Source organism: Lactuca virosa, chromosome 1, assembly GCF_052849685.1.
Source record: "Lactuca virosa cultivar CGN04683 chromosome 1, Lactuca_virosa_CGN04683_v6, whole genome shotgun sequence".
In the NCBI taxonomy this organism is placed as follows: domain Eukaryota; kingdom Viridiplantae; phylum Streptophyta; class Magnoliopsida; order Asterales; family Asteraceae; genus Lactuca; species Lactuca virosa.
In genome coordinates, this window is record NC_136426.1 from 124,002,327 (window position 1) to 124,016,110 (window position 13,784).

Below are 13,784 nucleotides of genomic sequence, written 5' to 3' on the forward strand. Positions count from 1 at the left end.
TCTATAAACGAGAGCTATGGACATGTATGACAGGGGTGAATACTGTCAATAATACTGTCGATAAATGAGAGCTATGGACTTAGCACCTGTTGTATAAACCCTGGCGATGGTGTGACCTTGTGCCTATTCCTTAGGATGAATCCTTAGGAAGGAGTGATAGTTGAATCTTAGGGTAAACCCTTAAGAAATTAATAAGATAATGGGGTTGGGGTAATTTGGTTGATTGATTGATGTTTAAGTACAATAAATTTATTTATTGTGGGTTGAAAACCCTATATGCTCACCATGCTTCCAAGCCTGACCCACTCAGCTTTTTATGATTATAGGTAGTGGACCCCGAGCATAGTCGAATGATGATGATGAGTGAATTTGTATTATAGGCCAGTAGTTATAAATAACTGTTGTAAGGCTTATAATGTCTTGTTTATGCTTTTAATCTGTATCGGAACATGACATCCCGAGGTTTTGATATAAAAGGAAATTATATATTTCTTAAAGAAAGGTTTTGACAAACTTTTATCATGTTTTGTTTTGGGGACCAATTCCGCAACATATTTTAAAAAGATTTCTCTGATTTTATTTTAAAAAGCATAAATTAAATCGGTCTTTTCTGGCCGAGAAATTAGGGGATGTCACAGTTGGTATCAGAGCATTAGTTTAAGTGAACTAAGAAATTGTAGGATTTCTAGACTTAAACTTAGAATGCTAAGTTATGATTGTGAGATGAGTGTCTACCATATTTTAGACACGAGCACTAGTTTATTTTAGGAAAGATGCCTAAAATGCTTTTATGTGCTAATTGATATATGTTTGCCATATATGCCATTATTTGTTCAGATCTATGGTCTGTTGCCGACCGGATCTGGAAACCTTATGTGTGTAGGATTCTAAACGTATGATTACGATATTAGAACTAACATATAAACGTCTCGGAGTAATAACGAAGATTTAACGTCTATCGAAAATAAAGATCTAAAATCACCTACGATTGGTGTATAGATCGAAATGGCGAGTACGCAAAGTGGATTCGGAAACGATAATCCACAACCTGAGCCAATCACGATGACTGGGATGCAGGCAATGGTGCGTACGATGTTGGATCAACAGATGGAAGAAACAAAACGTTTACTTCAACAAAGTAAGGATGAACTTACTGTGCCAGTACATCAGGCATCTGTTCTTGAGGCAACTATCAGGGTTTCTAAGTCTAATGAAGAAATGATCAATGACAAGACCGCCAACAAGATTGAAGTTGGCAAGAAGAGGAAATTTGAGGGGTCTTCAAGGCCCAACAAGAGCAACATATCCTCAAAGTCTGGCAAAAGAAGAGGTAGAGGAAAATGGTGCGGAAAGTGCAAAAATAAACACTCTCGGAATTGTGACGGGAAGGTGAGGTGCTTTAGGTGTGGAGAAATATGGCATTACGCCAATCAGTGTACAATTCCCAAGAGGGTGTGTTACGTATGTAAGGAAGAAGGCCATATTTCTAAGGACTATCCGAAGGAAAATGAAGTAACAAGGCCAAGTGCACCGCCAACACCAAGGGAATTTCAGAATATCCTTGACGAAGCAATTAATAATGCTAGGAAGTAGAAGTAAAGACTTGATACCCGAAGATCAAGTTACGAAGTAGTAATGTGAATAGTAACAGGTGGTTTAGCCTATTAGAGGCATAGTATAGGGTAAACTTGAACTTTTGTGTAATCGTTTCAAGGAAATAATATAAACCCTGGTTTTGTCATCTGATGAATGGAATGGTTGGTGTAATTCTTGAAGTTGTCCCATCGTCTGGAATTTCCATCACCAACCAAGTTGAAGTAGAATTGATGATTGAAGATACGCATGGAAGAAGTCCTAGTAGAGTCTAGGAAAATTTTATGATTAATTGGACACATTCGTATGTGTTAAATTGTTTTGTGATTTTAGGACTTGGGGACTACGAGACCGTACTTGGGACGAGTATGAGTAGGTGTGAATAGTAGTAGAGATCTATACTACTGGAAGCACATGACTCACACTTGGATCAGGGAAAGTCACAAGGTTACCAAGGAACTCGTAATTGATTCCGTCTTATTCTAGTATGTCGTTACCATCGTTTCGGTAATGACTAAGAAGATGATTGTTATTCCGACCCTAGTGGTCATATCAAATTGAGTCCGACTACGATGAGTTTGTTACGTGGTTCAGAGAACCAAGTTCGATGTAGCAGTTGACTTAAGCCGAATTGAAGTAAAGGATGATCAAAGCGATCAGTAGAAGTATCGCGTTCGTTGTTAAAGAAGTTGGGTTAGGTTGTGTTCTGACCCAAAGGGATAAAGTGATAGCGTATGCATCGAGGCAATTGAAAGAGCATGAAAAGAACTACCCCACTCATGGTCTGGAGTTGGCAGCGGTAGTATTTGCCATAAAGATATGGAGGTATTATCTTTACGGTACTAAGTGCAAACTTCTCACTGATCATAAGAGTCTTCAATATCTCTTTAATCATAAGGAATTAAACATGAGGCAACGGCGCTGGCTAGAGTTACTCAAGAACTACGACTGTGAGATACTTTACCACCCTGGTAAAGCAAATGTTGTTGCTGATGCTCTCAGTCAGAAGGTAAATCTTGAAAACAAAAGGCCAAGAGCGTTGAGAATTGAAGTTGTCTCGACAGTTGTGGAAAGTATAAAGAAAGCCCAGGAGGAAGCTTTAGAGAAAAATGACCGAAAGGAGGAACGTTTGGGAAAAAAACGTTGGTGTTTGATACAAACGGTCAAAGAGTGAAGGTATTCAAAGATAGGATTTGGGTATCTAAGACGGGAGGAGTAAGAGGTCTTCTGATGGAAGAAGCTCACAAAACCATGTACTTGATTCATCCCGACAGTACAATAATGTATAAGGATCTAAAACCCTATTACTGGTGGCCGACGATGAAGCTCGATGTTGCTAAGTATGTGGCCGAGTGTGTAACTTGTGCTAGGGTTAAGGCACAACATCAGAAACCGTATGGGAGTTTAGAACCTTTGCCTATATCCATGGGTAAATGGGAAGATATTACCATGGATTTTGTGACTAAACTGCCCAGAACAAAGAACGGTCACGACATGATTTGGGTGGTCGTTGATCGCTTCACTAAGAGTGTGCATTTCATAGCAGCCAAAGAGAAATGGTCTATGGATAAACTTGCGAATTCTTACGTGAAGGAAATTGTGAGGCTTCACGGTGTTCCGTTAACGATTGTATCCGATCGTGACAACCGTTTTACCTCAAGGTTTTGGAGGAGTCTATAAGAGGAATTGGGTACCAAGTTGTGTTTGAATACAGCTTACCATCCACAAACCGATGGTCAGAGCGAACAAACAATTGAAACATTGGAGGATATGCTGAGGGCATGTACCCTGGAATTTCCAAGGTAACTGGGGTAAACACTTACCTCTAGTAGAATTTTCCTATAGTAATAGTTTCCACTCAAGCATCAAGATGGCACCTTATCACGCTTTGTATGGGGAAAAGTGTCGAATGCTGTCATGTTGACTGGAAGCTGGGAAAAGCAGTTTATGGGACTTGAAATAGTCCATCAGACTGCTGAAAATTTGAAAGTGATCAGGGAAAGGATGTTAGCTGCTCAAGAGAGCTATGCTGACAAGAAAAGATAACCGATATCATTCAAATTTGGAGATTCGGTTTTACTTAAAGTCTCGCCGTGGAAGGGACTTATAGGATTTGGTAGAAGGGGAAAGTTGAGTCCAAGGTTTATTGGACCATTTAAAGTTCTTCAGAGGATCGGGAATCAAGCTTACGAGCTAGAATTACCGAAAGAATTGGAGGGTATTCATAATACCTTTTATGTGTGTTATTTGAGAAAATTTACGGGAGATGTGCCCGACATAATTCCCATTTCTGAATTAAGGTTGGATGAAAACAAGAGGTTGATTGAAGAACCTGAGGCAATCGTTGACTGTAAGACTAAGAAGTTGTGACACAAAGTGGTCGATTTAGTGCTTGTGCATTGGAAACATACGAATGGGCCAAATCTCAACTGGTAAACGGAGAGTGACATGATGAGTCGCTACCCGTATTTGTTTGCTAATGTGTGATTCCGGGGACGGAATCATTCTAAGGGGGAGAGAGTTGTAACGCCTGTGTTTCTAGGCTAGGCATTAATATTGACATAATGGTCTAGGTTAACCTTTGTAACTCATTTAGAAGAAATGAAAAGGAATTATGTGAATTTTATGTGAATTATGTGTTTTATGCTTAATTATTAGGGTTTAATTAATTAAGAATAAAAATGAGCGTCAAAATTAAATATTAGATAAAGCCGATATCTATTAAGAAACTTGTAGTGGGCGTGACAAGGATTACGGATATATAAAGAATGCCGAAATCCGAGTTATAACGAAGAAGTTATGACATGTCGAAGTTTCACAATAAACCGGCACGGTGCCGAATGTCGTAAAAAGTGAGTTTTTGATAAACTACTTTTTAGCCTTAGTAATCTAAACGAAACTCGTAGTATTCGTTAAACCGAGAAGTTCGATAAAAAGAACGCCCAAATCTGACTTCGTACGAGGAATTTATGATTTTTCGAAGTTTCAGCTTAGCAGTAGACAGCTAAAAACTCGAATTTTAGATCGAGTGATTTTTAGCCGACACAACCTAAATGAGAATCGAAGGTCTCGTCATTAGTAGCACAACGGTAAAAAATCTGACGAAAACGGACGTCGGATGAAGAAGTTATGAATTTTTAACGGATTTCCTATCCCGGTCTGTTAAAAATAATAATATACAAATTAAAGTCAAATTTAGCCGATGAAGTCTAAACGAAAGTTGTAGAGCGTAATTTTACCTACGCGTGCATATAAAGAAGGTCAAAAACGGAGCTCGTATGCGAAAGTTATGGATTTTAGAAGTTTTGGCGCGAAAACCGAGAAATTTCGCATAGGTAGCTTCGGCCACGTCACCTTCGCTTAGAACGTGTCACGTGTCCGAAATTGGTGAGTCATGCGAGCCACGTGTCCGAGCTGCTGAGTCATCCGATCTCGTGAGCTGATCCGAAGTGGTCCACTGAGAAGGCGACACGTACCCTCTTTCACGTGACCGAGCCCTCGCATGAAGCCACATACACCTCCTACTTCGGACCTAGACCTCGGTCCAGTAAGAAGCTGCCAGCAAGCCTTCGCACGCGCTGGCCATGTGCGAGCCCTCCCCTGCGAGCCTCGGATCTTTGCCACCTGGAGGCTTCTCAACCGTCGGATCAGGAGCTTCGGCCCCTATAAATAGGAGGGTGCGAGACCTCCCGGGGGTATTTTGAAAACTTGTCAATTTTAGCCCCTAAACCCATATTTCTTTCATTCTAACTTCCCCCAAAGCCCCGATATCGATTATAAGCCTCGGAATACGCCACAAAGTGCCCGAGATGCCCGAAAAATTTATCTTTTCGGTTTCGAAGCCCGACCTTCGCAGAGTCCGGTTTCTCAATAAAACTCCCGGTTTTATTAGAAACGATCGTTTTAGGAAACGAATTGCTGCCCGATTTTCATTAAATCAGGTGAGTGTGTAGTTACTTTCACCTTACACATAGATATGAAGTATTTTATATAAAATACGTGTTGTGTGAATATTTATTGTTTGTTTATTTGAGTTTGATGTTGAAGGAGTGATTTATACATGTTTTTAAATAATTTAAACTGTATATGTATTTTTATCTACAAAAATGTTGGGTAAAACATGGGTAGATGAAATAGTGGGTGTGTGATGAAAGGTGAGTTGGATAAATGAGATGATCAGTAATATAGATCATAAGTTGAGGGTGAGTGGTGAAATATGAGATAAGCCCTTACCCAAACGGTGACCCCCGTCATTCAACAGAGTATGGATGACAACCATAGACTATTCTAGACGGTCTGTGGAACACTAGCAGGCTTGCAACCTGTAGGTGTGTGAACTATATGTTCATCAGGCGTACTCTAAAAACCCATTTGACATGTATGACAGGGGCGAATACTGTCAATAGTACTGTCGATAAATGAGAGCTATGGACATGTATGACAGGGGCGAATACTGTCAATAATACTGTCGATAAATGAGAGCTATGGACTTAGCACCTGTTGTATAAACCCTGGCGATGGTGTGACCTTGTGCCTATTCCTTAGGATGAATCCTTAGGAAGGAGTGATAGTTGAATCTTAGGGTAAACCCTTAAGAAATTAATAAGATAATGGGGTTGGGGTAATTTGGTTGATTGATTGATGTTTAAGTACAATAAATTTATTTATTGTGGGTTGAAAACCCTATATGCTCACCAGGCTTCCAAGCGTGACCCACTCAGCTTTTTATGATTACAGGTAGTGGACTCCGAGTATAGTCGGATGATGATGATGAGTGATTTTGGATTATAGGCCAGTAGTTATAAATAACTTTTGTAAGGCTTATAATGTCTTGTTTATGCTTTTGATCTGTATCGGAACATGACATCCCGAGGTTTTGATATAAAAGGAAATTATATATTTCTTAAAGAAAGGTTTTGACAAACTTTTATCATGTTTTGTTTTGGGGACCAATTCCGCAACATCTTTTAAAAAGATTTCTCTGATTTTATTTAAAAAAGCATATATTAAATCGGTCTTTTCTGGCCGAGAAATTAGGGGATGTCACAGTAGAGGGCACAACATAACCAACTTTGGTTCCGCTAGAAGAAGATCCATCCCGGGATTTTCCCTTGGAAGGAGCCTTCCTCTTTTTACCCTTACCATGTCCAATTGCCAGGACAGGGGCAGTAGCAGTAGGAGTAGGAGTAGTAGCAACAGATTTGCCTTTCATGTTGCTTTCAGCAGTTCTGAGGAGTCCCTGAAGCTTGTTAAGAGTGACCTCCTCCTTGTTCATATGATAGGTCATATGAAACTGATCATAACAAGGAGGTAGGGAATGAAGAATAATATCAATAGCTAATTCTTCATCAAAGTTGACATTCAATTTAAGCAAGCGGTCCACATATCTCTGCATTTTCTGCAAGTGGGCCGTGATGGACTCTCCATCCTTCATTTTAGTGGTGATCATGGAGGCTATGATCTCATACCTCTCCTTCCGAGCAGATTGATGGTATCTTTCCATCAAATCTCGGTCCATTTCATAGGGCCAGAAGTCCTCATAGGACTTTTGTAGCTCAGCAGACATGGTAGCTATCATTATACACGACACTTTTGTCGCGTCCCTCTCATGAACTCGATACTCCTCAATTTGTTCGAGAGTAGCAGTTTGCTCATCAATTTCCTTTAGCTCCTTGTCTAGGACATATTCTTTGTCCTCATATCGAAGGGCCATGCGAATATTTATGATCCAATCATTGAAGTTGGATCCATTAAAGATGGTTCTCCCTACTAAGTTCATTAGCGAGAAAGAGCCTGAAGGGTTTGAGCCTGAAGCATTGTTTGGGATAGACATATGTAAAAGAAAAGGAACAAAGTTTAGATTAGATGAGAGTCATTAATAAGTCACCCAAATGAAATATTAAGGCTAGGATCCAACACAATATTCTACACTTGCAAAGAGGGATGCCGTAATCCAATTGTAAAATATTTGAAGGTAGGTAAATGACGATATACCAATTTCCACCATGAAAAACGAAATTACTTATTAGGTTTTAATTGGATTTTAAATACCTAGATTCTTTTAAGATTCATTGAACTTTCAATGACATGTTTAAATCTCGATTGTGCCCTCTCAAGTTTGTGACTGGGATGCCGAGGATCACAAACAAGGTGTGAATAACCATGCAAATATACTTGGTACTCTTAATGTTACAAATCACCTAACCAATGTGCCGGTTAACAACACACGCTCCATTGATCTATGATTAACATTAAGCTACCCTTTGTCACTCTTTATTAGTCCCAAATTAGTGTGTCGGTTAACCACACACGCTCCACTAACGACTTAATAAAGTGCAAAGTGTAATTTCATGGATAAGCACTTATTCATATTTTTCCTAAAGTAACTAACATTGAGAATTTAATAATAGGTTTAGTTACTTTATAATTTCATTATACTTTTAACGAGAATTAATGTCATGTTCTACCCGTTCGACTAACGAGCCTCCACCAGTCAAGGAAGCAGTAGGTGAGAATGGACACATATTAAACTACCATTTTATAGGCAGTAACCTTATACCCCCCCTTATAGACAGGCTTCGTGAATGGGGCCTAGTAACGGTAAGACTGACGTTTCTTATATATATATATATATATATATATATATATATATATAAGTATTAACATTTAATAATATAATAGTATAAGGGTAGAATTTTAGTCATTTTAAAACTCTAGGGTTTTGGAATTAAATGTCTTATTAATGTGACTTTACAAATTCCAAAACTTGAGGGCAAGTTTTGAAACTTTTCAAGACCTTTCATATTCATAACCTATGAACCATTATGAGTTTTAATATCCATGAATGTGACTTTTCATATAACTTGAGGACAAGTTACAATAACACATTTCATTAACAATTAGATCAAATTTTTGGATCAAACACAATCATCACATAATTTTTCCTATTGATCTAAGCAAACTCATAACAAGACAATTCATATCAAATACTACATATAATTACTTTATTATCTAAACATTTGACAATTGCCTTTTAAATGGATGAAGACAATCATTACCAATTGAGAAAATACAATTTTTATGATTACAACACAGTTTGTGGTAATGACTTTATCCATTTCTGGCCAAGAACTCGAATTTTCTGCACACAGGAGCACCAACTCGTCGAGTACATGAACTGGACTTGCCGAGTTGATGCATTACTGAGTGGACTCGTCGAGTCTGTTCATGTACTCGGCGAGTTCATCTGTCAGAATGCAGAAAAGTCGATTTTCCAGCTTTGAAACAAATGTGCATCAAGTATAACAGAAAGAAATCCTAGGATCTGATACCACTGTTGGCTTTTAAGCACTATAACACTCCTATGGTGCACATGCAACCCTAAATGCTTTGGAACTATGTTTTCTCTAATTATACATGCATTTTCAAATTTCCAAAGCATATAACTTAACTAGCATAAAATTCAAAGTAACAACTAGTTAGATAACTTACCTCTTGTGTAGTTCTTGACCTTGGAAGCTTGAGCACCTCAAATATTGTGCCTCTAATGTGTCACAAACACCAATATGCAAAGGAGGCTCTTTAGAGAATAAGTTAGCTTGCAAAATCGGTTCACACACTCTTGTATATAGGGTTGGCCGATTTTTGTCACTAAGGGGACTCTTTTATAGTGTTTCTTAAAGCTAGGGTTTCATCCATGAAACCCTAATGCACCATGACCTTCCATATCCCTTAGGCTCCATGGGTTAAAGCTCCATGGACTATCCATGAACCACTTAGCCCACCCTAATGGATCTTTGTCCCGCACTATAAGAATGGATGATTTACATAATCAACCCCTTAGATTTAACTAGTCACTTTTGATCACAAAATTAATTCCAAATTAATTCTTGACCAATACTAATTAAATAATATGTTTTCTCATTTAATATATTAAACTTATAATATATTAATAAATCACCAATAATCTTATTCTCAAAAGTTCATCCTATCAAATTGCACTGGTGAATGCAAACCCAAAAGGACTATGCTACAATCGGGTCATGTACATACCATATATAGTTATGGGTTTAGACACCAAATCCAACAATAATCACTTGTGAAAAGACACATACTTATTCTTATATGAATATAAATATTTATATATGAATAAGTATATACTTATTCATATATGGCTATTTTTCATCGTCACCAACATATATGCCATCCACCGACACCACCACTGCCACTCCCACAATCACCACATCTGCCACCCCTTCCATCCCCATCTGTTTCAACGCTACCACCACGACCCCTCCATCGCAACTAGCACCACCGTCGCCAACGCCACTCCTACCTCTACCATCGCCACTACCTCCGCCACCAACCACCATATTCATATATGAATAATCATTTGTTAATAGACACATACTTATTCATATATGAATATACTTATTAATATATGAATATTATTTGTGTCGTTGTCCCGGTACACTGAAGCACTTAAGCGGCATTATTGAACTATGTGGTTCATATTTGCTTTTGCGTTCTTAATTTCATAATAGTTTTCATTTGAACCTTCCTTCTCTCTCTCTCTCTCTCTCTCTCTATATATATATATATATATATATATATATATATATATATATATATATATATAAAAGAAATTAGTTCAAATAAAAACAGTAAATAGTGTGAGAATGTAAAAACACTATGTTTATGTTGTTATTCTGTAATGAATGTTGTATATGTATATTGTTGAAGTAATTCTAATATGAATATTAACGTTTAATTATTCATATATTCATTAGAATGTTATTATTCTATTATAAATTTATGTATGTGCATTTTTGTAGTAAATTCTAATTTAGTTTTAACCTGTAACTATTCTTTTATTCATTGTTGAATAATGACATAAAGTCATGGATACAAAATTCATTGCAGAATAATAACATAAAAATAGTGTTTTTACGTTCTCACACTATTTACTGTTTTTATTTGAACTATCCCCTATATATATATATATATATATATATATATATATATATATATATATATATATATATATATCTGTGTTGCAGAAATCGGTTAAATCGGCCGATTAATCGGCGCCTATGCGCTAATCGGACCTTGAACGATGAGGTTTATTGCTAATCGGTTACTTAAATCGGGCTTGGTGAAATTCGGTCAAATGCGGTCCTAATCGGAGCTAATTGGCTCTAGTCGGAGTTAATCGGTCAAAACCGGTCAAAGAAAATTCATAAAATTTAGGGGAAAAATGGAAATCAAAAATTATTTTTCTAGGGTTTGTTACCACTCCCACATTCCATCGTATTAAATTCACTGTGTTTTCTCTTTGGATATTTTGAAACACCGACTTCATACTCACCTCGACGCCTCCTAAGCTCGTTCACTGCATTGTCGACATTGTCAACTTCCAATCTCACCTCCGACGCCATACGCTTCTACAAAATCCCTCCTACGCCAGCCCTTGTTTTATCGAGCATCTCATACTTCAATCTCGCCTCAGAGTTAGTGGGTCGAACATCTCATACTTCCAAATCCGACTCAGGTAAGTTTCTTTTGACTTTTTTTGTACTTGTGAAGAACCCAAAGAATGTTACTGCTTATTAAGTTGTTAGATCAAGTCTATTCCTTGTATTCTCTACATTTATTTAAGTCTTGTATGTGCAATTGATTTTACCAAGTTACCAAGTCTCGTTTGGATTCTCCTCCTTTGATTCAGTCATTTCTTTTGCATTTAAGCTGTAAACATGGGTTTGGAAGTGTTTATTAATTGTTCAGCAAATTGAAGCTTAATTCTTGTCAGAGATGTACATGGTTGGATCGAAGCATGTGTTGCTCTCTTTTTCTCTAGTGTCGATTATTGCTTGCTGGATCATCTCAAAACTTCTAATCAGATTTAGTAAGAAATCTGCTTGATAAGTATGTTAACCTTTATAACAATAATCATAAAAATAGAAGTTTTTTGGTTCAACTTCATATGAAATTTTTTGTAATTAGGACATCAACAGTATAAATCTTAAGCCTAAGTTGTTTACCTGTTAAGCCTAAGTTGTTTCCAATTAATTTGTTACTATTAAAGTATTAAGTTGTTTGCATGTCAAGCTGTTAAGCTATTAAGCTGTATTTTTGTTGTGAAGTTGTTAAGCTGTTAAGCCTAAATTGTTCAGCATCCTAAGTTGTTTACTGTTTACTAAGTTGTTCACTGTTTTGTTGGTAAGCTGTTAAGCTGGATTTTTTTTCTGTTAAGCTGTTAAGTTGTTAATTTGTTTTTAACTTTTTATTGTGTTAATGTGACAGTTTTGGTAGCAGGTGACGATTAATGACATCTAATGCTTCCACTACACCATCTGTTGGATCAACCCCCACCACCACTGGTGCACATAAACGTAATTCAGATGATGTTGGTTGGGAATATGGTTTTATCCCGGATAAAAGCAACATGGAGATATTGCAATGTATCTTGTGTGGAAAAACATTTAGCGGGGGGATTTCTAGAATGAAACAACATATTGCTCATGTGACGGGTAATGTATCCTCATGTCCAAAGTCTACAAAAGATGATCCATTGAAATGTAAAAATTCTCTTAATGAAGGGAAGTTAAAAAAGATAGCTAAACAAGTGCATAATGAAGGCTTAAGGGTGGAGGCGAGACAAGAATTTCATGAAGCAGAAAATTCTTTGGGGTCAAAGGCACCCAATGTTATAGGCCCCATGGATAACTATGCAAACATAATAAACCCAAAAGAAGGTTTGAAGGAGGGAAAGGGAAAAAATATTGATCTTAACAATATTGTCCGAAAAGAAAGAATATTAACGGTCCATAAATTCATTAGTAGGTGGGCATATGAGAGTGTGATTCCTTTTCATTCCTTTGAAAGGGATAGCTTCAAAATGATGTTGGAGGTTATTGGCCAATTTGGAACCGGGCTTCCATGTCCTACTAGATATGCTTTGAGTGACCCACTGCTAAAGCATGAGGTTGAAAGAACAAAAAAGTTGTTAAAAAACGAAAAGGAATGGAAAGAGGATGGATGTTCGATTATGACAGATGCTTGGTCCGATCGAAAGAGAAGAAGCATTATGAATTTATGTGTTAATTCAAAGATGGGTACCGTTTTTTTATCTTCAAAAAAATGTTTCGGTGAAGCACATACAAGCCAACACATATATGAGTATGTGGAATCTTGTATTCAACAAGTTGGTCCCGAGAATGTTGTTCAAGTTGTGACCGATAATGCCACGAATAACATGGGGGCGGCGAAGTTGCTAAAAGAGAAAATACCATCTATTTTTTGGACATCATGTGCGACACATACCATTAACCTTATGCTTGAAGGTATTTACAATATTTTGTTTATTTATTGTATTTATTATTTTATTTTTATTACTTTATTTAGTTTTAAAATGTTTAATTGTATACTATAATTTGTTATTTGATCGTGTTTATTTTTTCAAGGTATCGGAGCACTCCCAAGGTGTAAGAAAATCCTAGATCAAGAAAAAAAACTAACCATATTCATTTACGCTCACCACAAAACCTTGGCGATGATGAGAAGTTACACCAACAAAAGAGAAATTATCCGACCGGGAGTCACGAGATTTGCTTCCGCCTTTCTCACATTACAAAGTTTGTCCGAAAAAAAAGGAGCAACTAAGACATATGTTCTCTAGCAACGAATGGGAGGAATGTAAATTTTCCGGTAAGCCTAAAGCGATTGCCTCATATAAAATGGTGACAAGTGTCCAATTTTGGTCCGGTATGACACAATGTTTAAAGGTGTTCTCCCCTTTGGTGAAAGTCCTTAGAATGGTTGATGCGGATTGGAAGCCCTCAATGGGTTTTGTTTACGGGGAGATTAAAATTGCAAAAGAAGAAATTATCAAATCTTTGGGTGGTAACGAGAAACATTACAAGCCTATTATAGATATCATAAACACAAAGATGAAAGGTTGGATAGATTCAACTTTACATTTGACATCTTATCTTTTGAATTCGTATTATCATTATAATGATTCACAACTCCAATATGACCCCGATGTAATGGATGCAGTTCTTGAGTTTTTTGATACATTATTTTATGGAGATTTAGAGAAGCAAAGGCAAGTCGTAACTGTTGACTTGCCAAAGTACAAGAAAAAAGTTGATAGATTTGGTTGTGATCTTGCGATTAAACATTGTAAGGTG

The 13,784-nt window shown here is 37.1% G+C and overlaps 1 protein-coding gene across 1 annotated transcript; it reads left to right on the top strand.

Moving 5' to 3' along the window:
* The first annotated feature begins 11,917 nt into the window (after positions 1-11,917).
* LOC145119979 (uncharacterized) lies at positions 11,918-13,270 on the top strand. Its single transcript, XM_079055766.1, has 2 exons — positions 11,918-12,935; positions 13,056-13,270. Exons 1-2 carry the CDS (start codon positions 11,918-11,920, stop codon positions 13,268-13,270), a joined length of 1,233 nt encoding a protein of 410 aa, XP_078911892.1.
* Positions 13,271-13,784: the final 514 nt, after the last annotated feature.

What these genes read in the sequence shown, in the direction of transcription:
- LOC145119979 (XM_079055766.1), top strand. Translation starts at nt 11,918, where the DNA reads ATGACATCTAATGCTTCCACTACACCATCTGTTGGATCAACCCCCACC. An exon ending in CATTAACCTTATGCTTGAAG is followed by an intron (nt 12,936 to 13,055) that starts GTATTTACAATA and finishes TATTTTTTCAAG; the next exon opens with GTATCGGAGCACTCCCAAGG.